Source organism: Lissotriton helveticus, chromosome 3_1 (assembly GCF_964261635.1).
Source record: "Lissotriton helveticus chromosome 3_1, aLisHel1.1, whole genome shotgun sequence".
NCBI lineage: Eukaryota > Metazoa > Chordata > Amphibia > Caudata > Salamandridae > Lissotriton > Lissotriton helveticus.
Window position 1 is genome coordinate 921378280 of NC_136061.1, and position 26441 is coordinate 921404720.

Genomic DNA, 26441 nt, shown 5'->3' on the forward strand with positions numbered 1-26441 from the left:
CGCCAAGAAATATTCCCACATACAGAGATTGTCAGTTTAAATGGTAGCAGATTTAGGAACAGCGTCAGACTAATTTTTTAACTCATTGTTAGAAATCAGTTGTAGAGGTATTGGCTTGGAAATTATGACCCCTCCAGCTTAGATTCATAATTACCCCCTGCTGTGGGTCGTACTTTCATTAACATTGAAGTCTGCATTAGGCCCTGTTGGAATCCAGTCTCCTTAGTGCTACTATTATTGAGGGACAGTCACACTATGGAAAACTGTTAAATTCAGTTTTTATGTTTGGAATGAATAATAGTTCTTGCAGTTAATTTATCTGATCAGGCATTAAAATGGATCTAGAAATGTTCAACAGCAATAAGGTCACAAGTGTGCCAAATGGTGCTGTACGATTCCAGCCGTAGTCTCACTTCGATTCCAGTGGTTTGACTTTGTGGGTACGTTTAAGGCGACTTGTGCCAGGTCTTATCTTTTTTTTTTCTGGTGCCCCACAGACATTTAATTTGTGGCCATTGTGAATTGTATGTATTTTTCCAGTGTTTTCCATTTGGCACCATAAGCCCTGGAAGTCTTCCGTTGGGCTTCAAGGCCTGTGGTAAATATTACTGACAAATGTCAGACACACACCATTATTCACACGGATGCCTCCGTATGAGTCACAGTGCTGGAATATTTGTGCAGATGCACCAAAGTCTGCTTGAGAGGATAAAAGGCAGAACAATGCAGTGTGTTCTGACTCATTGTTGGAACACAGTCCGGGAAGATTCTACCTGAGGTGAGCTTCCACTCCATTATAGCCTCTGCTGACCAGTTCCAGACCTTCCACAAGATATTCTTGAGTGCATCATAACCACAAAAGCCACAGCCTATGGCAAACCCTTTGGACTGCTATATTGCCATGCTGCTGGCACGCTTTTCCAGCTTCGGTCCTTAAAATCTTTTCACAATGCAAGTGACATTGAACATTGCGGAGGTAATGCAGACCCCTCGCACAGAGCCAATGACTATGGCCCGGGGTATGATGATTAACCTCGTCCTGAAAAAAGAAACACGTATGCACTTGGAAAAAGAGATGAGATCAATAGACATTGCTGTTCCGAATTGTTCTTGGTCCACATTTATAGGCTCATGCATTCTTTAACCTTCCCCAAGTAGAATGAGGATGAAAATAGTGAGGCAGAAGATTAACTTTTTCCAGAGAATTTAGATGCAGGTTTGTACATTGACCTTCAAAATGCTGACTGAATTGACTCGTCTCCAGCGGAAGTTATTTGTTCCAGGAAAGACCCAAATCGGTGGAGCTGGCATGTTTCAGTGAGGTCATTTAGAAAACTGCAGAGGCACTGTTTTTTTTACCACTTAAGACTGATCCGCCTAGATCAAACAAATTTACATATATTTTAGAAGGACTGTCTTGCCGTACAGTGAAGCTCTTGTGGACACAATTGAGGTTTTGTGAGAAAAAAACATATACCTGCAGTTTCCAAATGGCAGTGAGAACATACGTTCCTTTTTTGTCCTCCCCTACCCCCGCCACTTTGACTAGCATTAAACAAATTTTTCTGTGAAGCATGAAAACTTCATCAGATAGAGACTTTGAGCTGCAGATTCCTTACCTATTCTAGTGGGCAGCTTGCACCAGTCCAAACGACCCTTATTGATGATAGGTTTAGACAATCTTTATAGAAAGCTATCCTAGTGGTAGCTGTGGAGATCAGCTTCAGGCCAAGTCTTGAAGGAATGTAAAGCAGCTTGTTTTACCAGTCTATAATCTCTTGAATGATCAAATGAAAGAGCACCACACCAGGTATATATATAAAATCTATGTATTTATTCTAAATGCAACCTCTCTAGTCTCTTTATGAGGCTAGAGGCAAAAGTACAATACAAGAAATTAAATAGCATGATACATGGACTTTGGAATCTCAGCTAACCCAAAGCATACCCGATCTGGAATTGGTGGCAGATGGGTCCGCGGGAGGTTATACTAACCCTGGGCGTAGTGTGGCTCCGCGGAGCTACGCGAAGTGGGCGCACAACTACGCCCACCCGCGCACTCCGCGTAGCCCCACTCCGCGCCGCCCGCCTCCCTCAATACATAAATAAATGTATAAAAAGCTTTTCCTCACGAGAAATGCGCATGCGCGGCCGCCCGCGCATGCGCATTAGGATCCGAAATGGCGGCGCGCATCGCGGGACGGCGAGAGGGAGCCCCGGGGACGCGGCAGACAAGGTAAGTGTTTTAAAAAGCTTTTTATACATTTATTTATGTATTTAGGGAGGGCGGGAGGGAGGCGGGTGGCGGCCGGCTACGCTCCGTCTGCGGAGCTCGCGTAGTGCCGCCTGGCTACGCCGGCTACGCAAAATGCGTAGGAGGCGGCACTCCGTGCACTACGTGCACGGAGCGTAGCTGGCCGCCCAGGCTTAGGTTATACCTCCTGGCTTGACATTAACTTTGCTAAAGCAGCCCCCTTGTCTAAGATTAATAGAAACAGGAAAAACCCATTGGCCTTATGGTTCTCGGAAGCCTTAAGACTTGATAAAACAGGCATGTAGGAGACAAAGATTATGGCGGAAAAATTATGATACAACTGAAAAAGAACAATACAAGCTTATGTTAGCTAAATACAAAAATACATTTTTTACAGAAGATTGTTTTTGATACTCCGAAAATAGAAAGGGCGGGGAATTCCAGTAAGGAACTTTTCTCAGTCATATCCGATCTAACTTCTTCAAAAAAAGATAGTAATCAGATTGGTACGCAAGAGTTCTGCAATCTTCTGGCTCAGTCCTTTAAAAATAAGGTAGATCAGATTTTTTATCAATTTGATGGACATATTCCTGATAATGTTGTCTTCGATCAGGAAGATATAATTACACCATCATTTACGAATTTTCCTGCTATTTCTTCTGAGCAGGTTACTTCCCTTTTCCTTAAAACTAAATCTGGTTCCCCAGATGACCCTTGTCCTCCCAGATTACTCCATACCATCAGCCATATTATTAGCCCTCAGCTAACTGGTATTTATAATTAAATGTTATTACAAGGTATTTTTCCCACTTTGTGGAAACAGGCATGTATATTCCCATTATTAAAAAAAAATCATCTTGATGAAACGGATCCAGCCAACTATAGACCTATTGCGAAACTTCCATTGCCGGCAAAAATAATTGAGAAAATTCTTAATACGAAATTCTCTTCGACTAATGATGTGCTAGATCATAGCCAGTTTGGCTTCCGTTCTCACCACAGCGCTGAAACTGCCTTAATCAAGACTGCTGAGGAGATTTGTGCTGCTTTAGATGGCGGGGGATCAGCGGTTCTGATCCTCCTTGATTTGTCCGCGGCTTTTGATACTGTGGACCATACCTTACTGTTAGATCGGCTGAATGCTAGTGGTGAGGAGGGAAATCTCTGTCGATCTTAACATCATTTTCATCAGACAGGTCTCAGACAGTGCAACTAGGCGATTTTAAATCCTTACCTTTTACATTACCGCCTCAGGGCTCCTCTCTGAGCCCCACACTTTTTAATATTTGTGTCGGAACTTGCACCTTTGATTAGAAGTTTTAACATGTTTCCGACCTCCTATGCAGATGACACTCAATTGGTTATTTCAACCATCGATAATGAGGTCAATCATGCTAATAATCTGCACGAATGTATGATAGCTCTGAGTTCCTGGATGGGCAAACACTGTTTAAAGCTCAATTCAAATAAAACCGAGGTTGTCCTTTTTGGTAAACTTGCCCCACTTTGGTTCCCAGTATGGTGGCCAAGCTCTCTAGGCCCCCCTCCTGTGCCTGTAGTGAAAGCTAAACATTTGGGGTTTGTTATTGACGAGAAGTTCAATTTTGAAGCCCAAGTTTCCAAGGTAGTGTCCTCTGCATTTCTTACCATAAAATAGTACGCAAAATTCTTCCATTTGTTCCAGAGTGCAAGAAAAACTGTTTTAACCTCCCTTGTATTGACTAAAGTTGATTACTGTAATGCCTTATATATATAAATCTACAGGTTAGTCAACTCCGAAGACTGCCGTCAGTGCAGAATGCTGCTGCCAGAATGATACTGAATGTCCCTAAACACCAGTCGATTAGGGCTGGAATACAAAATCTACACTGGCTACCAGTTGCTCGTCGTCTAAAATGTAAAGCCTTGTGTCTAACACATAAGGCCTTACATAAAATGGGCCCTCGATTTCTTTGGCAGATTTTTAACTGGCATTCCCCTTCCAGACATTTGCGTTCAGCTACTGCCGCCTTAATGCCCTACTATAGAATTAGGACTACCAAATGGGGTGGCAGGAGTTTGCCATAGTATCTTTAGTCTCTTGGAATTCTCTCCCGCTCACACTTAGAAAGATTTCATCCTTGTTGGAGTTCAGGAAAAACCTTTAAACATGGCTATTTAAGAACTAACTTTGTTTTTGTGCAGCAAGTGGTCCTTAGCGCCTAGACACCTACGGGTAGTAGCGCGCTATAAAAATTATGGTAACATAACATAACAAAACACAGTACATTAACACAGTATACGTTTTGCCCTGGGGGCCTCACAAACTAAGAAAGTGGTATAAGTAATGCTCTCAACACAGAGACCAGGCCTAGAGCCTGTAGAACCGCTGGGGCAACCAGGAACCACCCACGTTAGGGACGCAGGAGACCCACGGGGGACGCGTGCAGTGTTTAAACACAGCCGCGAATCACCATTGACTTCTATGGAGAAAGCTAGAGTTACAGTTTTAGAGTTTAAGGACACTTAGGAGTGGACTTCGATAAAACCCTTTCTGTAATGGACACTTCGAGTCAAGACCCACGGGAGCACCGAAGTACTTGTTACCTCACCCAGGAAAGATGGGTACATATGTGTCGTTTTGCGTCGGGTTTCGTCGTCGATTCCAATGGAGAGCTGCAAAGAAGTGCTGCAGGCATTCAGGTGAAGAGTGTCCGGATGGATCCAAGGGTGGATTGGAGATCTGAAGAACCTGGAAGCAGAGGGGACAGAGTCTGGGTCACTAGCCAGTGACCAGAATGGCGACAAGAAGATGCCAGCCGATGTCTGGTGCTTTCAAGTGATGTAGGTGAAGCTTGACTCTTCAGCCACGAGTTCCAGGAGGTGTCGACAACCAGGAGCTAGATTCGAGCTGTCCCACGTCTGATATTGAGTGCTGCAGCTTCGGTATCCGGATTGGACCCAACAAGCCTTGGCAACAGCAACCCTTGCAAGATGACAAGATTGGCTTCGGTGCAGACCAGCAAGGTCTGAGGGACTCACCCTTTGGAGGGGAGTCAGACCACATCTGTAGCAACCAGGGAAGCCCTAGAAACAAAGGATTGTCCTTCGTGGGGACCCACCAGTCGACGGACTAGAGATCGCAAAGGCGCCATGAGCTCCAATGTTGAAAGCGGGCCCACGGAACACTCGTGGAGTGTAGGGCCACAATCTTCGAGGCAACAGGTTCTCAGGGCTTGGACAACAAGTAGCCCAATGCACAACTTTGGGAAAGCTCGGGAAGTCGATGCATTAGGAAATGCGCAGGATGTCCAGGAGTTCCGGTCCCACGTCTCTCGTGATAGCTGCAGGTCTCCGCTTTGCTGGGAACTCGTGTCAGCCTCGGAGATGTCTGGAAGTCCGTGTCCTGTGTCACAGATTCTTCCGATCCGTCGGGAGCCTTGAAAATGCAGACCGGCAAGATGCTTCTTAGGTGCCTGTTTGAACAGGGTAATCACTCCTTGACCCCAAGGGAGATTTCTTCCGTCTTCCAGTCGATATAGAATGTCGAAGGTCCACCCCTCTCCCTCTAGATGGGTGGAATGCTACCCCGCTGCCAGAACTGGCGGGGGGTGGGGGTGGTAATATTCCAAAGGGTTTGACACAAAACACAACATGTTTTGATAAAGCCATTCCAAAGTTACCATTAACCGCGAGGATTATAATGCACTTAAGAGTATATGGTATGGCTATATCATAGAACAGCTATAAGGAAGAGATTCCGAAAGCTGCAGAGGGGCTCAGCTCATGCTAGGGCGCACCCTCTTACACAAAACCAAGCACTATGCCTTCAGGATTGTCAAGGCCTGCCATAGGAGTGACTTAGAGTTATACCTGTCTATAGAGAGATAGATAGATAGATAGATAGATAGATAGATAGATAGATAGATATACCATATCTAAGTAAGGGGTGCTTACACCACCTTACCCAGGCTGCAAGTGCAGATCTGTGGTGCGATTTTAGAAGGCTTCCCAGGGGTGGCATAATACATGCTTCAGCCCCTGGTAGGCCTCTGGGGTACCTATGCCCTTGGTACCATATACTAGGGACTCAAAAGGGTAACCCAGTAACCAATCTGGGGTGTACCTAATGTACAGGAAACCAATTTTGAGAGAGAACAGCTAGGCTGTGGTCCTGATTAGCAGGGCCACAGCCAGACTAAAGTCGATAAACCAGTGAAACACAGCAAAAAGTGGGGTAACCATAGGATGCAGAACCTACTCTCCTACAACCTTGTCTACTGTTGCGTCAGGATGTCCACTAGGAAAGCTGGGTGTAAACCATGTGGCGTCTGTCACCAACCCTTTTTTGGTGGGTTCTTGTAGTGTGATCACAAAGCCAATGTCTGCATCAACCGTCATACCATGCACCCAAGGCAGTGAGATCGAGTGCCCTTCAAGTCCTGCCACATGACGCTCAAGAGCTCAGTCGAGAGGAAGGTACCCAGATTGTTCGTAGAGCCACTACAGACACTCGTCATCGAAGTAGTTGGGGAAATCAGGTAAGTTCCACAGGCACAAGAAGAGCAAGAAGTCAAAAGAGATCTTCGACTTTAAAAAGTCATCTGACGAGACAAGGAAGCATCAGCATTCAAGACCTAACTCTGGGGTGGAGCTTGCACCTGTGACATCCCAGCGCCACCCAGAGTTTCTGGGACCTGGAGCGATCCCCGCCCAGTTACAAAACATTCTATGAGGCCATGCACCTCATATTTGGACAGCCTATTCCTGCTGGATCAACTACAGGCTTTGAAAGTGCCCCCAATGGTCTTCTGCGGGCAGGGCCGCCCCTGGAGCCCGTGTGATGCCTTGGATCTGTTGATGGATCTGGGACAGTGCCAATCGAGCGCCCATTCCAGTGCTGGCCCTGCTTGCCCCACAGCGGCACCATCCCCATCATAATTCCCGACTTAGACACAGAGCCAGACTGGAGTCATCCAGCTCCGCAGTGGGTAAACCCCCCATGACAGAACCAGTGTGTTATTATTTTGAGAGGTCTGGATTGGGTGGTAATTGGAAGGAGTCTGTGGACCCTGATGGATACCAGTTAGAAGACTTAGAGGACAATTGGTGTTAGGATCTGGCGAATGCCAGTGGACTGTACACCTCCCCAGATGCTTGCCTGGTCTGTCTCAACCCCCTCCCGTTCCACAGTGGCTATGGAGGAGAGTGCCTCATTCGCAGTGGTAGTGTGAAGGGTGGCTGAGGTCCTAGACCTTAAGCTACCCACGGTTGCAGTCAAGACCAGTGTCTTGACGGAGGTGCTTCAGCCGAGAAGTGCCCACATCGAATATTATTCCTATTCGAATTAAGTCTTTACTGTCTTCCTATTTGGGCAACTATTGCCTATTGCTCCCCCCACCCCAGGGGACCCCAGTTTACTCACCCAGCACCCCACCTCAAATGCCAAGGCCTCCACTTCCAAAGCTAACCCTGACGCATTCCCTACCGTAAGTCTGGAATTCTAGTCTTTTCCTACCTAGACGATTTGCTGTTGAAGGTGGGTTTGCCCCTGGCATTTATCTCCCACCATCAGACTACGGCTAACCTTCTGCACTCGCTGGGTGTTCAAAATCAACATGCAGAAGGCACACCTGACTCCGTCTCAAACGCTCCCTTTCATTGGAGCTGTTCTGGACACATTGCAGTTTTGGGCCTGCCCCAGAATATTCAGGTTATGATACCGATGTTTTTGGCCTCTATCCTGATTTTCGGTGAGAATGACTCTGAAGCTGTTGGGCCTCAATGCCCCCTGTAGTGTAGTTCCTATATTCCCAATAGACTCTGCGCATTGGAAAAACATATCCTATAGATTTGACGTAGGACTACTAGGTCTCTATCGAATATATTAGACTTAAATGTGAGTGCCAGCTAGCTCAGAGGTCACTAGAAACGTTCTCGAATAAAAAAAGAAGGGATTAGTTTCTGACAACCGCATAAACATGACAACTTTGTTTCCCCAAGAATAAAACTGATCTTCAGAGTCGTGGATGGAAACAATAGATAGATATTTTACTCAGTCAATCGTGCATGCTTCGTTTAATCAGAGGTGCAGAGAAATCGAAAGACGGGCGTTAAAAGGTTTTATTGAACAGTCCTCTTTCCCAAGCAAGTAAAGTGAATTACTACAATCGTAATACTGATTGCAAAGTATAATGCGTACAGTAAGAAGAGTATTATAAAATAATACTGTTAAAGCATTGTATGGTTTCTAAATCATAGATAAATACATATATAAATAACAAAGGCTAAAGGTACTCAACTGGTGCTTCTATAATACGCCTATCCCAGTGTACCTAACCTAAGTCTAGTACGAGGGAAAAAGTAAGTGAGGTGTAGCATAGGTTTAGTTTGTCTTTGCCAAGACTCTAACCAAGATTTCTCTTAGGGTCTAATTAGCTCCGCACCTTGGTTTTAGAATGAAGGAGGTCTGGTATCTGTCTCGGACTCGATTTCCCAACACCCCGCGAGCGGAGCTTGGAAACACTGGAATGGATTCTCAGCGAGAGAAAGCACAGCTTCTCTGTCAGTGCGTCAGCTGGAGGGTCGGCTTCCTTTGGCACTTGCTGTAGCGTGCTGCGTCGGGCAAGTAGATAGTTGAGCTGCTCCGAACCACCGTGTGTTTGGTAGGGCAAGTGTAGTCATATTTATACCTTGAAGGTACCTAGTTTGACGTAAAGTCGGACATAATAACGTCATCAAAGAACACCAAGGGAATGGTAGTCCTTTGAAAACTCCATGATTTCTAGGACAAATCAATATTCAAGTAAGGGGATGTCCTTGACTGCTGAAGCAGAGTTTTCCAAGAAATCGTTGTGGCTTTTTGGAACTAGTGGAAGTAGCCATGCCTGTATTAGGACTGAATGGGTTATGTCTAAAAATGGGCATGATTTCTATGCCTTTATAAGGGCAATGTGAATTATAGCTATATAAGGGCATGAATCAGTAAGTTACACTTGGATTGTAAAATGCTACACAAAACCCCTTCTTGTGACACATGCCCATTAGCATATGAGAGCTCTGCAGTGGGAGCTGAAGTTCCAGTGGGCGCAGCATCAGGGGAATCTCTGACATGGTCCAGATTTTACAGGGAACTGCAAATGACCTGTAGTGGTGGCTGTCGAACTGTGATTGGGACAGTGGCAGGCAGACCCCTCTACCTTTCCCAGCAAGAGCTTACTGGGGTGATGGATGCGTCACTTCTGGTCTGGGGCAGCCATCTAGGAGAGGTGGAGATCAGAAGAGACTGCTCTCTGCAGAATCCGAATTCCACTTCAACCTATTGGATCTCACAGCGATGAGGCCGACATTGAAGGCCTTTCTTCTTTCAATCACGGGAAGACTGGTACAAGTGTTCACTGACATCACTGGCATGTGGTATTGCAACAAACACAGCAGGAGGGTTTGTGGACCCTTTGTCAGAGGCACTGCACCTCTGGACATGGCTGAAACTCAGCTGTCGATATTTAGTGGATCATGAATGGTATCTCAATCCAGAGGTGACGCAAGGTCTCTTCCAAGAATGGGGAGAGCCTTTGTTGGTTTGTACAGGGGAGATCGGATCAGAAACTAGAACAAAGAAGTCTTCCTCGACTTAGAACACTCCACAGGCCAAACAGCGGCCCAAGGAGACCACTTGGATCTAAGCCAAAATATATTGCAGGCATCATACCCTCAGAACTCCTCCCCCCCCACACACACACCACCCTCTATGCCAAAAGGTGATAGAGAGCATGAGATGCAAAAGCCGACCTGAGAAGTCATGTGCTGAAAAAAATGACCCGGTGGTTGATGCTGAAGGGAAAGTGCTCAACATGGAGAGTAAGAAAACACTCCTTGATGCCAAAAAAGAGGCCCTCCTCAGGAGAAAGAGTGTGAGTCCTTGAAAGAATACAGAAGTCCTCTCCGACCTTCAAAGGAAACACTGGTTGAAATCAAGGTCAAAACCAAACAACCTTAAGAACTAGAGTTGCTACTTCAAAGTCCTAACCAGCGGTATAGGAGACAGAAGCCTGCAAATGTATGATGGCTAGTACCAGGAGGGCCTCCTTGAGGTTGGCTTGACATTGATGCAGATTCACTGGAGGATCGTGTATATGCATCTGTTGAGACCCTCCCCTCCGAATGACATCAGAGTGTAAAACGCAGTGCTGAAATGCTCAGGACACACCTACGGCATCAAGCTAGAAAAGCAGCAAGGGAAAGGTACTAGTCCAGGTGGGGAAGGCAATAAGTAAGACTTGACTAAAGTGGGCTCTGGACTCTGCGGACACTGTGAGCAGAAAACTATGCACAGGAACCACACATGATCCATGCCTGACTGAGAATGTCAGGTTGCGGGGGATGGTCACACGCTGAACAGGCACTCCTAGTCATCCGCAAATAACCTCTATTTATCGGCCAGCATCCGTCCAGGTCTACACCCCAACCACCCCAGATTGTTGTGTGGGGTTGCAGTGGAGGACGGCGGAAGCTTGCGACACTCCATAGTGGCACGAAAGTGTATTCGAGCAACTGAGGCTGACTCGTGGCTGCTCTCAAGATGGTGCTGCCCATGGCCGGACCTCCTGTCTGAGCAGGTCCTAGAGGCTGCAAATACGGAGGCTGGGGACGGTGATACCCCTGGAGGCAATCCTCGACTCTGTCGGGAGAATACCCGACGGCATGGACAAAGGTGCCCGTGGCAGCTCCTGGGCCGCTCCAGGGTGGGAGGGCAGTGGACTACTGAGGGTCTCCTGCTTTATGCGGCTGGGGACGAGCCCTCTTGGAGAGCAGAGGGCTAGCCCGCCTGAGGTGATCAGGGACCCGATGGCTCAGTGGCCTCAGTGAAACTAGTCCCGTCCGCTTTGTCCTGGCCCTGCAGCCCATCTTCTGTCATCAGAACCCGGCCAGCTACCCTGAGGCAGGCTGAAGAGGTCCACAAGGGCCACAAAGAAGACGCCAGGGATTAACACGGTCCACCCGCGGGGGCACCCGAGTCCTCGGTAAGGAAGTATGGAGCTGGACGTGGGCCCGGCAACTGGGCCTCTATGCACTTAGAGGCACCAGTTTTGAAGGTGGGGAGTACAGCAGTGCCCCCCAACGGTCTGTGAAAAGCAGCCCCCCACCTGTCTGAGATCAGGGCACACAGCCCCGGCTGGGGGTAAAATGCCTTCGAGAGACCTGCACATGGCCAGGGAAGGTCGGACATATCTGTTAAGGGGAAGGCATTAATCTGTGTATCGACTGGAGAAGTTGAATAAGCGGGGTGACTGTGGCCCAGAGTGGGTGATGTGAAAGAGCGCTTTGGAGTGACTAGCCCGTCCTGGGGGATCAGGAGAGACATACCTCTGTGTGGTGTGTTGCGCCTGTGGCACGATTCTCTGGCCCCAGAGCCCCCAGGAGACGGTGGTTGAGACTAAAAACAGATAAACCAATTTCAGAGTGGGGTGAAATTGCAGCAGTTTGAGGAACTCGGGCAGAGGAGACACAGGGGTGTCGCCACCACCTGGGTACTTGGCGGACCGGGCCCAGCCTCTAGTACACGGACGTCAATGCCTAGCAGACATGGTACGGAACAAGGGCCCTCGCCCCGAACAGTCCATCCAAATTGACAAATATATGGTGACAATAGGAGCAGTGGGGGAGGTAGGAGGAGCCACAAGAGACTTTGCAGTGGCGAGCGGGACATACCCCATGCCAGGGCCTTCTCTAAGAGATCTCATGAAGGTGATAAGGGATCTCCGGGGCACACTTGGACCCAAGCTTGACACAGTGACAGTGAATGGGAATCTGCTGTGAGTAGACTTCCGAAATATGGCAAACAAGGTTGCCATAGCCGAAACACAAATTTGGAGCCTACTATCGAAAACCAAGCGTCTGGAGGAACAGGTCACAGAGGTTACAAAACATGCGGAAACAGTAGCTTGGCTGGAGGACCGGGAAGGCAGGGTTGGGTGCAAAAATATCAATGTAGTGGGGGTACCTGCGGGAGCGGAGGGGCAATCCATTGACCCTTTTCTTGAAGATCTCATTCTTAATACCCTCTGCCCCCAAAAGACTGTCTTAATTATTTCTCCATAGAGCTGGCACACCAGGCCCTGGGGCCGCTGCCGCGTTCCTGGGGCATCCCAGCGTACAATCATAGCACACATATTCAACTACAGAGACCAGGACGTGATCCTGCAAGCAGCGTGTGAGGATTTGCAGTATGAAAACTCGACTATCCAGTTCTTCCCAGACTTCACACTCCAGGTGCAGCGCCAGTGACAGACTTCCGACTCAGTCCAAAAAAAAAACCCTCGCTAAGGAGGGGGGAGGGCGGGATTAAAAGAACGTCAAGTACATGATGCTGTATCCGGCCAAGCTCCCGAATCATTGCGGATGGAAAGACACTACACTTCATGACCCCGAAGGAGGCCTGGGACTGGCTGTAGGGCTGAAGAGTGGCAGGGGTGTGGGAGAAACGAAGGGAGTTTGACCTCTTCAAGTGACAAACATCCTGGATCGCGGAGCCCTGCTGCCGCTGTCAGCCTACCTAGACTGAAGACCACCCCTGATACAGGATGAACATTTCAGTTCACAGTGATCCGGAACCTTATTTTTACTTTGTTTGGGTTGGGCAAGGGAGGTGATCGGTGGGGATACACCAGAAATTGGCCTGTAGTGTGGACATTGGACTCAGCTCCTTAGTTTGTAAATCTTTTCACTTAGAGGTGCATGTGACATACTGTATCACTCTCCTACTAACTTAAGTTGGCGGTGGTATCACCCTCCCTTTGTTACATTCACACGTTTGGGCGACAGACACTCTGCAGTTTGGGGAAGTGGGAGGTTTATAGCTCATTATGCATGGGGGGTACAGGGGATTGTTTGAGTCTGTTGAAATATTGAACTATTTTTGTCTTCAATGTAATAGTGGAAGCACAGCGCGAATGGATGCATTGCCTAAAGTGAGGTGGCGGGAAAGGTCCAGACAACTTATACACACCTATGGCAGGGGCACAACTTAAGCGCATGCACACGTGAACGTGGAATGTGAATAGACTTTGCAACAAGATTAAACGCACCCTGGAACTGCAAAACATCAAATGCCACTCCTCAACATCGTATTAATGCATGAAGCACACCTTCGGGGCAATCACTGGATACTCCACAGACTTTAATGGAGTGGGGGATCCTGGTCAGGAGTTTGCTGCCCTTCGCGGTGACTCGAGGGTGGTGGGACATCCTGGGATGCCACGTGGCTCTTACGTGTACCTGGGAAGTCCGCATCTTGAATTTTATGCTCCCTGTATATTCCACCTAGAATCAGGGCCCTTCTTCTAGAACTCCCCACTGGGACGTTCTTATTAGATGGAGATATGAAAACAGTTATGGACCCTGATTTGGACCGGTTGGATCCAGCACGAGCCGTTTAGACGGGGAGACTCTCCCAGCCTTTGTGTTTCCAATGTGTATGGTAGACCTGTGGAGAATCCACAATCCTCACTTGTGGATTCCACAGTGTGGAGAAGTGTGGCTCAGTGGTTAGAGGCGGCAGACCCGGAAGCTGAGATCAGCCGTGGACCAGGGTTCGATTCCCCGCCTCGGCGGGTCTCGGGCTCAAAAATTCCACGGACTCGACAATTCTCGCTCCGGTGCCTACTCGACTCATGGGGTCACACTCTGCGACTCTGGGCAATAGCTTGCTTAATCTCCACTACGGCCCCTCGTGGCGGGATGCCTGGCTTTCACCTTGTGAATTCCCTGCCGGGGTATCTCTCACAGGGGAATACCAGGACGGGTTCCCTAAGCAAGCGCCTTGAGACCCCTGGGTGAATCGTGCGCTATATAAATCGAAATACATTTACATTTACATTTACTTGAAACATTACGCTTTTTACTTTGCTCCACATGGTATACTTCCTAGTACCCAAGGCAGATTTGTCATTAAGGCCCGTACTTGACTTCAGGGCCATCAACAAGTATGTCAAAACTCAGAAGTTTCAAATTACTATATTGTAAGAGGTCACCCTACTCCTCCATATCGGGACTGCATGACAACAGTGCCTCTCAAGGATGTGTACCTATATGTGCCATTGAACAAAAGGCACAAGAAGTTTCTAAGATGGTAGCAGACAAGGCTCACTACCAGATCACAGTACTGCCCTTCAGCATAAAATCAATACCACAGGGCTTTATAAAATGTCTGGCTGCTGAAGCGGCATATCTGTGGAAAAAGGTGATCCATATCTACCACTAACTGGGCGACTGGCGCATACAGCCTTACCAGTAGTGCAGAGAAAATACAAACAAGGTGATGCAAACAATGCACAAACTTAGATACTTTATAAACTTAAAGTTGTCAACACAACCAGAAATTTAAAAAATCTTTCTAAGATCCACGATGGACTCCCACTGGACTCCGAATAGGAAAAAGTCTTCATAGTACACAAGAGAGAATAGGCAATGACTGGGTAAGTTCACCTCTACTTGAAGGGGCAAGCTCTGAGAGTGAGGAAACTCATGTGTTCAAAGGGATCATGCATTCTATGGACACTGAATGCCAGGAGCTGTTGCTGAGATACTTATCACAACTAGGGCTCCCGGTTTTATGGCATCTATATTTTTGCCATTTCCTTCTGTATTTATCCATATTTATTTTTTGTCAACTTTACCTGTCTTTATCCATATTTGTTATGGCTTTGTGAAAAAAAATAAGGCTAAAATTGGTATGTTTCCACATTTATTTAATCAATAAATATGCCTGAATGCCTGCCAGATTTCAGAGATATGAACACCCGCAGAAGATAAATCAATGCACCTATATGAAAATATGCACATTTCAGTTTCGCCCTTGTTCATATCTACTGCTCTTTAAGCCTCTTTACTAAAATTCCTTTTATTTTAACCCCCTTACCTATCAATCCACTCAGTTATTGGGAAGATCTAGTGGTTGTAACAGAACAGGCATACGAGCAAATGCAGTGGTGCAACAGCAAGATCACAGTAGGCAGATCTTTCTGGAAACTAGCTGCCATGGTGATCATTACAATGGAGTGCACATGAGCAGACTGAATATCGGGTTCCTATGGAGCCTGGGAGACTCAAACACATGAATATCCTGAACCGCAAAACTATGTTCCTAGCCAATGAAAGCTTTCCAAAAGCGGTACAGATGCAAATGAACAACAGCCACGTTCTTCCTCAACAAACAAGGGGCAATCCACCTGCCAGGAGTGGAGAACACAGAAGCAGAGAGACTAAGCTGAACAAAATAGCATGTCCTACGAATGGGAACTGAATCTGGTATACTTGTTCGCAACACAAGAGAATATGAGATACTAAGACTTTGCATTCACATACCAAGGTGCTTACTGCTGGGGAATATCCAAACGATCAAAAAGTCAGGGAAATTTGCATACTCTTTTCCTCCAAATCCTCTATTTCCCCTTGTGCTAGAGAGGTGCAAACAGAGGAGCATGACCGCCCCATCGTTCTAGCACAGCAATGAGACAGACAAACCTGGTTCTCCAACCTAGTAATTGGCACAGGGAAATGTGATGCCACTACTAACCCAACAGGACATTCTAACCATGCAGAGGGGAAAAGTGTTCTACCATGACCGAATATCTCTCAACATAACTCCAAAGCTCTTGAGGGCATATAATTCATTCATCTCCAACTGTCAAAAAGCAACCTTGGAGGTTCTCAAGGAAGCAAGAAGACCGGCAACTCTGAAGTGTTAATCCAGAAAATGGAAAAGATCTAGAAAATAGTGCGGAAGGACAGTGGCCTACCGGCCACATCCAAGTCCTGAAATACCTCACACGCCTTGCCGGACGAAGGGCTATCTTAACACACCTACCAGATATTGTTGTGTACATAAGGGTTGTTATAGGTGAAGTTACTTTGAGACAACAGTGGTCAAAAGGTTAATGGAAGGAGCAAAAAGAATACCTCCCAGAGTAGCACCCACAAATACATGTAACTTCCATTTGGTATTTATGCAGCTGATGAGGCCATCTTTTGAACCCTTACACAGCACTGGGTTACAATTCCTAACTTTAAAGACCACCTTCTTGGTTGCCATAGCATCAATGCGCAGAGTTCATGAACTGCAAGCACTGACAGTGCCGAAACCAATTATTCAAATAAACAAGGGCCGGATCGTTATAAGAACTAACCCCAAATTCCTGTTCAAGGTTGTGTCACACTTCCATGTCAACAAATCAATACAACTCCCTGGGTTTTTCCAGCTTCCAGAATCACAAGAGGAACGCTCCCTACTCACACTGGACGTCAGAAAGGCGTGATATATTACATGCAGGAAACTAAAACAATCCAGAAGAGCTATCCATTTTTCATCTCTTTCGCATCAGCAACTAAGGGGTTGCCGGTGACATAGGGGGAATTGTAGCTAGATGGATAGTTCAAGCAATACAAAAGTGTCGCACAGAAGCGGGAGTTACACGAGGTAAGGCCAAGGGTGCACAAATCTGGCCTCCTTAGCTATTGTCTTAATTAGTGACATCTGCATGGTGCCCATATGGTTCTTTATACATACCGTCACAAAATATTGCTATATTGACATCAAAACAAGCAAAGAATCACGGGTGGGAGAAAAAAGTTCATCTGTTTTCCAACACAAACTTATCTACCCAACCTTAAACAGGACGGTAGAACTCTGCTACATAATCTAGAGACAGCAAGGAATCCACAAAGCTTAATGCTGCTAACAAAATGGTTACTGACCTGTAGTAGTAGTTATACTGATTGAAACCTTTCTGGATTCACATGCGACATTTTTAAACAGGAGGCAAGAACAGCTTATTACAACACATACATATCCCAAATAGCAAGAATCTGAAGCTGGCGATCCCTTAACAGGGCTTCCAGGGCATACTTCTGATGTTGTAGAGGAACGACAGACCACCAGATGGTCGATTTTTTTTGGGATTTTTTTTTTTTAAACAATTTTTATTGCAGACATTCAATACAGCAGTTGTCCCAGAGGACCAACACCCCCTAGCTCCCTCCGTCCTTCATTTTCATCAGTTTCTACACACAGCCTTAAGGCCCACAACCCGGGGGTCGGGCGGCGATAAAATGTATAAAGTCTCAAGATTCGGCCAGGTGCAGCAGGTGCAGGTCATCCCCGGAAAACAGCTTAAAAGTAAAGAATAAAAGAAAATTTTCCGTCTGCTTTTCTTCTACACCCTCCAATAGGAACTTCCAACATTTATTAACTGTTCCCAACGTCTCCCCCTCCCCTCCTCCCAAATGTCCACCACCCGCTCAGAAGTACTCAACATTATTTCTTCTATGTGTTCAATCAGGAGTTGGTGTCTAGTGCCTACCTAGGTTTGCGATGTCCCCGGTGTGCCGCGAGGGCCGTTCCCGCCTTCATCCAAATCGGCCTCATCTCCTGTATTATGCTATCTCTCAGGGATTGTACCAGTGCCTCCCATGCTGCCGCCGTTTCCAGCGCTCTATCATTTGGTTTACGGCGCGCCATCTGGTATCGGTGAGCACTGTCACAAGCGGCCCACTTCAAGAACTCACCAACCCATCTCCTATGTGTGGGGCCTACTCTCGCCTTCCAGTGTCGTGTGATTTCTCTTTTGGCTACGACCAGGCCCATGTCTATGAATTTGCTTGTGATTTTATTTTTGGGCGTGTGCGGAAATCCAATGTAATAAGCAGACCACTATATCGTATTGCACTGTCCTATCCGTCACTTCCGTCAGAGTATCCCCTATCGCCTGCCAATATTCCCGGAGGTCCGGGCAGGACCACAGCATATGGTCCAGCTCTGCTCCTTCTAGAGCGCATCTCGGGCATGTCGCAGTGGCCGCCCCGAAATATTTCTTCATTTTCCCCGGGGTCAAATAAGCTCTATGCAGCCCATAGAAGTGGATCTGTTGAACACACGCATTTCTCTTGCTGTTTCTAGCTCTCCTTACTATTTGGGCCCAGGTCGTCTCGGGGATCTCCCTATTAAGGTCTGCTTCCCATTTGGCCTTTAGCACCGACAGCGGCGGTAGGTTCTCCCGGAGCATTCTAGAGTATAAGCATGTCACTGCTTTATAGGTTCCGGCTGCCATCATAGTGTACTGGCAGGCCATGGTCGTCGTTGGCTCCGCAAGTCCCCCCTTCCAGTGTGTCTGGATGGCTCTAGTGATCGCAGCATGCAATAAGTATCCCCCTTTAGGTAGGTCACATTTCTCCTGCAGCTCCTGATATGGAATCAGCACCCCGTTCTCGTAAAGGTCACCCATCATTTGTATACCCGCGTCCTCCCACTCCAGCAATTGCGACCAATCCCCTCCATGAGGGAGCGCTGTTGGCATACCCAAGGTTATCTCAGGGGCATACGGGTGTTGCTCCCCCGCCCGACGTTGGGATCGGTTCCAGCAAAGTCTGAACGTCCGTTCCTCAGGTGTCGGATCTCTAGAAGCTATTTTCTGTTGTAGAGCTATATAGGCCAGCACATGGCGCGGGGTGCCCCCGTCTCTCTTTCTCTCTGGACCTTGATATACCCTCGCTATCTCCTGCGTAAAAATCTGTAGTTGAGCAGCCAAGTAGTACAGTTCGAAATCGGGGGCTGCCATTCCGCCCTCATCTTTCGGGCGGATGAGCGTCGCCATTGCTACTCTACATCTGCCCGACCCCCATATGAAGGAGGTCATCTGAGATCTCAGTTGGGAGAACAGGGATCTGGGTATCCAGACAGGGAGGGTGCGAAAGTAATATAAAAGGCGCGGCAAGGCGATCATTTTCAATAAAGAAATGCGCCCAGTGACTATCAGTGGAAGCGTGGCCCAAAAGGCCATGCAGCCCTTCAGCGCTCTCATGCAGCAGCCTACCTTACCCTCTAGCATGTCTACCGCCGTGTGGTAAATATATACCCCTAAGTACTTCAAGCAAGTGGGCTCCCATCTGATCTCCGGACAATGGTCAGGCCGCGCTATATCACGTCTCAGGGGAAACAGGCAGGTTTTAGACCAATTAACCTTCAGCCCTGATAAATCTCCAAATCGCCCTAGCAATTCCTCTGCACCTTTCAGTGCTTTTGATCCATCTTCTATAAATAATAACAGGTCATCTGCGTATAAGGAGATGAATTGCTGGCCACCTCTACTATCTATGCCCCGAAAATATGTACCCATTCGGGCCGCGGCAGCGAGGGGTTCAATCGCCAGGGCGAACAGAAGGGGGGACAGGGAACAGCCCTGCCTGGTGCCCCGCTCCACTGGGTACTGGTGTGATACAAGGGGTCCCACCCGCACTCTAGCCACCGCCTCTGTGTACAGTACTCACGTCCACTTGACATATCCTTCTCCCAGTCCAATGTGCTCCATGACCCTGTATAAGTAGTCCCACTCCAAACTATTGAACGCTTTCTCTATGTCTATTGATAGGACCAGGGGCGTCTGGGTCTTCATATGTGGACTTTCCACCAATCGCGAAAGTCTCCTTATATTTATTGTCGTGTTCCGAGCAGGGAGCCACCAGATGGTCGATGGCACCCATTAAAAAAAAGACAATTCCAAACCACTAGATATCGGAATAAAGCAGAGCATGAGAATTCTGAAAGTCTTCAAGCTGTCAAACGACTCCTACAGGTAAGTAACCTTTTGTTTCCCTGTCAGAACAGGGTAAAGGTTGCTACTTGATCATTTTTGATTGCCAAGAGAGGGATATGATTGATTAGCATTTTATAACTCCCATTCTTGAACAGATGCTAAAAGTGCATTCAACATGGTGAGGTCACTTGTTGATACAAGCATTACAGAAGCAGGACTGGGTATTATATCTGGCACTGCAAGACTCCTCTTTTCACACTGCTGTCAAATTTTCAAAAGAAAATCCTCAGGTTTCTGTCAAGAGGAGGCTTATGAAATTCTGTTCCTTCCTTTTTATACTCTCCCAGCTCCCAAAGTATTCTCAAAAGGATCCTTGTTTACCCACACCGAGGTGACTCATGCAAGGAACATTTTTTCATAGATTTTGGCCAATCTCACAGACTTCCGTTTATAAGTACACTTCTATGCACAAGTGAACAGGCAGTTTTTAATGTCTGAGAGGATGGAGAGCATTCCATAAGCGGTTTCAAGATTTTTAAGGTCTTATCTGAAAGATTAGTTATTTTCCTTTTGAGCCTTTCTTTGCATCGATGGACCTTTCTAAGTTAAGTCACTGCATTTGAACTGCGAAGAATGCTTTGCTTCCAAAAGTAAAAACCTACCAATTTCCTCAACCCTCAGACCTTTTGCGAAGATGAGACAAGTGTAGAAGATTGGAAGTGTGTGAACCTTCATCTTGTCACCCAAGATTTCTTTGGCTGTAGCTTTCAGCACTTGGTAGCTTGCTACTGCTTTTGTCTGTTTTCCCTTAAATCCTGGATTGAACCTGACAGATGTCTTATCCTTGCATTCTCTGCTTCATTCATAATGCTCCCAAATAAGACCAGATGCCTTGTTGCCAATCTGAAATAGCAAGCAAGGTAAATTATTATTATTATTATGGGCTTAAGAGACATACTCATGACTTTTTCTTGTCGCTTTGTACTTTGTCAGAGGTGTTTGTTTTGAGCCAACTTGAAAATGTGGTGTGTATTTCAAAATAGACAGTGTGTTAAAAATTAGATAGATTAGGCTAATTTTCAGGCTGCTTTCTTTCTTACTGTGGACACATTAGTACCTTTAAATGATATGAAGGCTAGTATTTTCTTCTGAATATTTGTTTTCGACTGATATGTTTGACTCAAGTGCATCAGGCCTAAGCTAAGCTTGATTTTAAAATCACTTTTTGAATTTCGGTTATATATTTTTCTTTACTGATTTATGAGCAGATGTGTTAGGGAAAATATAAACCTTGATTATCTGCGATAATTCTGCATGTCCTACTCAAATTGTAGATTTAAGTCTGTATGGTATTATTCTTTATTAATGTATTGAATGCACCTTTTAATTTGCAGAAAAATATTGTTCATCGAGACCTGAAACTTGGTAACATGGTATTACACAAAAGGTAAGTGTAAAAATATACTGTTTAAAGGATGGGGTTCAGTAAACCGTGATTTTCTGATGTCAACTTAGCTCTACCGTGGTAATGAACAGCTATTAGACCTTTATACTTTTAGTAACAAATGTGTGAATGTTGTTTTAGTACAGTTGCTCTAAATAACATGTGATTGGCCTACATCTGTCTTTACTGCCATGCCACATATTTATAGTTTAAAATGTTTTTTTTAAATGCAGATTTAAAAAGTGCAGCTCATCCCAGGTTTAATTTTCCAATTTATTCTGTTTTAATTTTTAAATGTCCTAGTAAAATCGTAAAGTTAAATTACATTATAATATTGCTGCATATACTCTTAGAACTGCTGTGGGAAAGGAAATGGAACTTAGAATGATACTGAGGGAAATTCATTCTGGTAGACAGCAAAAAAGTACACTGCACATTTAAGGACTCTGTGCATCTACATCGCATCATGCCTTGAACTGGCAATTGTTTTACAGCTTCAGTTAATTTTGATGGCGGGGTAAAGAATCCCCAGCTTAATTCTGTTTGCCATACTAAAGCCATTGCCAGGCAGCAGGATGGGTTTTCTGGCTTAACTGTAAATTGCAATTCTTGCATTGTGACAAGCCGCAGATCATGCGCTTGGGCACATATTTCCTGTAATCTCTTAATGCAATTTCTCTGTTGTCCTTATTTTGAGTGAGAGATGATGGTTGTCCGTGTTCTTTCTCGTGGAGTTCTTTCCCATGCAGTGCAAGAAGGCAAATGCCTTTTCTCGTAGATTTGAGTGGGCAGCAATCTTGTTGTGTGGAGTTGAAATGGAAGATTGGATGCGATCAGCAAATGGGTGTAAGATAGTGTGCGCCGCCCAAATGACAAACTATACTATTCAATACAATGGCAGGCTATACTTTACCATTCTGTACCATACTACACTTCCATATCATACTAGGCCATATCATACTATACAATGCAGGCTATACTAAACCATACTATACAGTGCCTAAGTCCTAGCATACTGTCACTGATGCGGCAAGCCTTGACTGCGTCATAGCATTTCCATTTTTGTACTTTCAGCCAAGCTCATAGCAGCTGCACTGTTGCATAAGCTCAGAAAATCATTGACAAAACCTATAGATCTCCTCTCATAGTTGAGACTTGTTGGCCTTGCCAATGCTTCTTTAAATTGATTGAGTGAAAGTGGGCCAACAGCACATCACTAAAGAAGTTTAAAAAGCATCCTACTGTCAAGTCAGTCTATCCCATTCCATTCTCAGATAATCCTTATGCACTTGTTAGGCATTTAATATTTCCCTGCTATTTTATTAGCATCACTGAGAAATGGAATTTGCCCAGTTTCTTACTAAATTCATCATGGTTCGCAGTAGTTTGGTCTGACTTTTTCTGAGAAGGTTTCTGTGTTGGTGTCTAAATAAACAGTGGCCCTTCACTGTTCTCATTTTTTATTTGGGAGTGAAAAAAAAATCGGTGAAGGATCCACATTGCTTTTGTATCCTCTCCTTCCCAGAGTATGTTGGTGTTGAAAAAATGTGCAATTTGCTAAAGAACCTGCTCGAGAATGCAACCCTAAAGGGTGGCCACAGCTCCAGAGAAAGGTAACCCAGGGGCTGGTGTAAATGGGCTGTATAGTTTCACAGTCCCTTCTGGTGAAAGGAGGCCCCTGTCCTCGTCCTCATCCCAAATGATTAGTCATAAGATCCGGTCTCCTGCCAGACGCGCCCCTTTTGGTGTTCTGGTTTCGTTACTCCATCCCAATGTGCGGATGAGACTCCTCTGAAGTATTAAGATGCTTTGACTAGTGCATGTGCCTATATTGGAGGACACTGCTCCAAGCCTGGTTAAATACCTTACCTTACCTTAAAGCCACCAGGACCGAACAACCACCCCCCACCACCACCCTCCACGCCTGGACCCCGATCAGCACCGAAGACACCATCCGCACGATGAACTCCATCCACTCCGGATCACCGACCGACCCCTGCCCTCACCACGTCTTCAACAAGGCCGACGCTGTCATCGCACCCCACCTGCGAGACATCATCAACACATCCTTCGACACCACCATCTTCCCGGAGAGCTGGAAACACGCCGAACTCAGCGCTCTACTCAAGAAACCAACAGCGGACCCCACCGACCTCAAGAATTACCGACCCATCTCGCTCCTCCCGTTTCCAGCCAAGGTCATCGAGAAGACCGTCAACAAGCAGATGGCCGCCTTCCTCGAGACGAACGGATCCCTCGACCCCTCACAGTCCGGCTTCCGTGCCAATCACAGCACCGAGACCGCCCTCATCGCCGCCACCGATGACATCCGAGCCCTGATGGACAAGGGAGAAACAGCGGCCCTCATCCTCCTAGACCTCTCCGCGGCTTTCGACACGGTCTGCCACCGCACCCTAGTACAGCGTCTCAACAACGCCGGAATCCAGGGGAAGGCACTGGAATGGATCATCTCCTTCCTCGACGGAAGAACACAGAGAGTCCGCCTACCACCGTACAAGTCAGAGGCCTCCGAAGTCATCTGCGGCGTCCCCCAAGGATCATCTCTGAGCCCCACCCTCTTCAACGTCTACATGAGCCCCCTCGCGGCCATCGTACGCAAACACAACCTCAGCATAATCTCCTACGCCGACGATACCCAGCTGATCCTCTCCCTGACCAACGACCCCGCCGCCGCCAGAGCCAACCTGCACGAAGGGATGAAAGAGGTAGCCGAGTGGATGACGACCAGCCGCCTGAAACTGAACTCGGACAAGACGGAGGTACTCATCCTGGGCCCCTCGCCCTCCGCCTGGGACAACTCCTGGTGGCCCCCCGCCCTAGGCACCGCACCCAAACCGACAGACCACGCGCGCAACCTGGGCTTCATCCTGGACGCCTCCCTCTCCATGACCAGGCAAGTCAACAACGTCTCCTCGGCGTGCTTCAACATCCTACGCATGCTACGGAAGATCTTCTGGTGGATCCCCACCGAGACCAGGAAGACCGTCACCCAGGCCCTCGTCACCAGCCAACTGGACTACGGCAACGCCCTCTACGCCGGTACCACCGCCAAGCTCCAGAAGAGACTCCAGCGGATCCAGAACGCCTCAGCCAGACTCATCCTCGACATCCCACGAACCAGCCACATCTCCGGACACCTGAGAGACCTTCACTGGCTCCCCGTCAACAAAAGAATCACCTTCCGCCTCCTCACCCACGCACACAAAGCCCTACACGACCAAGGCCCGAGCTACCTCAACAGCCGAGTCAACTTCTACGCTCCCAAACGCCACCTCCGATCAGCCAACCACGCCCTCGCCGCCGTCCCCCGCATCCGAAGAGCGACTACAGGAGGAAGGTCCTTCTCCTACCTGGCCGCCAAGACCTGGAACTCCCTCCCGACCGACCTGCGCCTGACTCAAGACCACCTCTCCTTCAGGAAGAAGCTGAAGACCTGGCTGTTCGAGCAGTAGCGGCACCCCCCCCCCCCCAGCGCCTTGAGACCCTACGGGTAGGTAGCGCGCTTTATAAGTGTCAATGATTGATTGATTGATTGACAGAGGTAGTCCTAGTTTCTCAGGCTTAAAGTTAGTTAACAGCTCTCATACGAGGCTCACTGATGGTTTATCTGCCCACTCTGCTGATGTTGAATTCACGGTCTGCTGAGCTGGCTCCACTTCAGCGCATCAAGCTCTCTCATTTCACTATCTGTCAGCAAGTAGTTTGTTTGGAATGCTAAAAACACACACACACGCACACGCACACGCTCACACTCACACTCACGCTCCCTCTCACGCTCATTCCCACTCTCTCCCCCTACCACGCGTTATCTGCATGTAGTTCAGGTTGAGGAACATCCTATTTTACACCTGGTTCTATGCAATGCTGGTTTCATTTCCAAAGTTGACTTAACCCAACTTATTTACCCATTTTCAGTATATCACCTGGAAGCTCTCAGGTAGCAGAAGAGGTGGCATATAGGCTCATATGAAACACATTAAATAAAGGCATTGGAGAACACAAGTCTAATCGATATATTGATTTTGAATGGACTCTAATCAATCCACGTGTGTGTAAGCACGTGTTGAATTGGATTAAATGGTCATTCATATTATAGCTCTTTCCTTTCCGTGTGCTAGAAATGTCTATTTCAGACATTTGCAGCTATTCACCGAGAGGTTTTAGACGTGTATTAAGAACCAGTTGGGTCTCATCCTGAAAAAATAATTACAGCACCTGCAATATATGCAAACATGATGCATTTGAAAATGTAGCAGTATCACTTCCAGCTCTTAATAACTAAACTCCGTTTCCGGAGAAAGTCTCTTAGTGTACTCCACGAATGACAAAATATTCCCTGAAATGTGCTATTTTTGGCCAATGAAACGAATCGCATTCATCTCAAGATATGAGAGAAACAGGAAGCGAATTGAAGGGAATTGAAAGCCGTAGTGTCATGCTAGTGTGGACGTAAAAGCATTGACTGCTAGTGTAAGCAGAGACTATAAAAGAGGAGCGGAGAGGAGGGCGGGTGTAAGCTTACCACTTTCCTAGAAATGGGACAAAAAAATCTGGTCAGCTGCCAAAGTGCAGAGTGACTCACTCTGAGGAAGGGATGCTGACGCAAGGCTGTGTTTACTTTCCTCTCTTTTGGCTGAGCACGGATCAGATTAGGAACTGCCTCTCGGGGATCTATCAATTCAAAGACCAGAAAGCTGCTTGCAGAGAGACCCTGAAATCGAATAAGAGAATTTCCAGATGCACATGTAAGGTTTCCTCTGTACCCATGTATAGGGCTTATTGGGATTGCAGTGCTGTGCAAAAGCACGTCCACCAGTGGTTTCAATATCAGTCACTTTTTATTTAGGGAGCTGGTTTCTTTAGAATTATTTCTGTGTTGTGATCTTTGTTCCAGATCAGTTCTGTTAGTAGTTGCACCAAGCCAGTACATTGACACAGGACCTATTCTACATTGGTTTTGTTTTGCACTAGTTGTGAGTAAAGGATCAATGAATGTGTCGAATGCGTCGGGTGAGAGAACTTGGAAAATCCCCCTTGGGTCTTTACAATTCGAGCCTTTTGTATGTGAGACCGATTATGTTTGTCTGCCTTATGCCTGGTAGTCATTTATCCGACTGAAGCATCAAAACGTGTCAGAATGTCTGCAGTATTAGCT

General features: G+C 46.8%; 1 protein-coding gene across 1 annotated transcript in view; it reads left to right on the forward strand.

The window, feature by feature from the left end:
• The window catches only part of STK40 (serine/threonine kinase 40), a 379098-nt gene that overhangs the window by 210546 nt on the left and 142111 nt on the right, over positions 1–26441 (forward strand). Inside the window, exon 7 of the mRNA XM_078681258.1 lies at positions 21216–21268. Within this exon, the coding sequence (XP_078537384.1) occupies positions 21216–21268 (53 nt within the window). The remainder of the gene's footprint in view (positions 1–21215; positions 21269–26441) is intronic.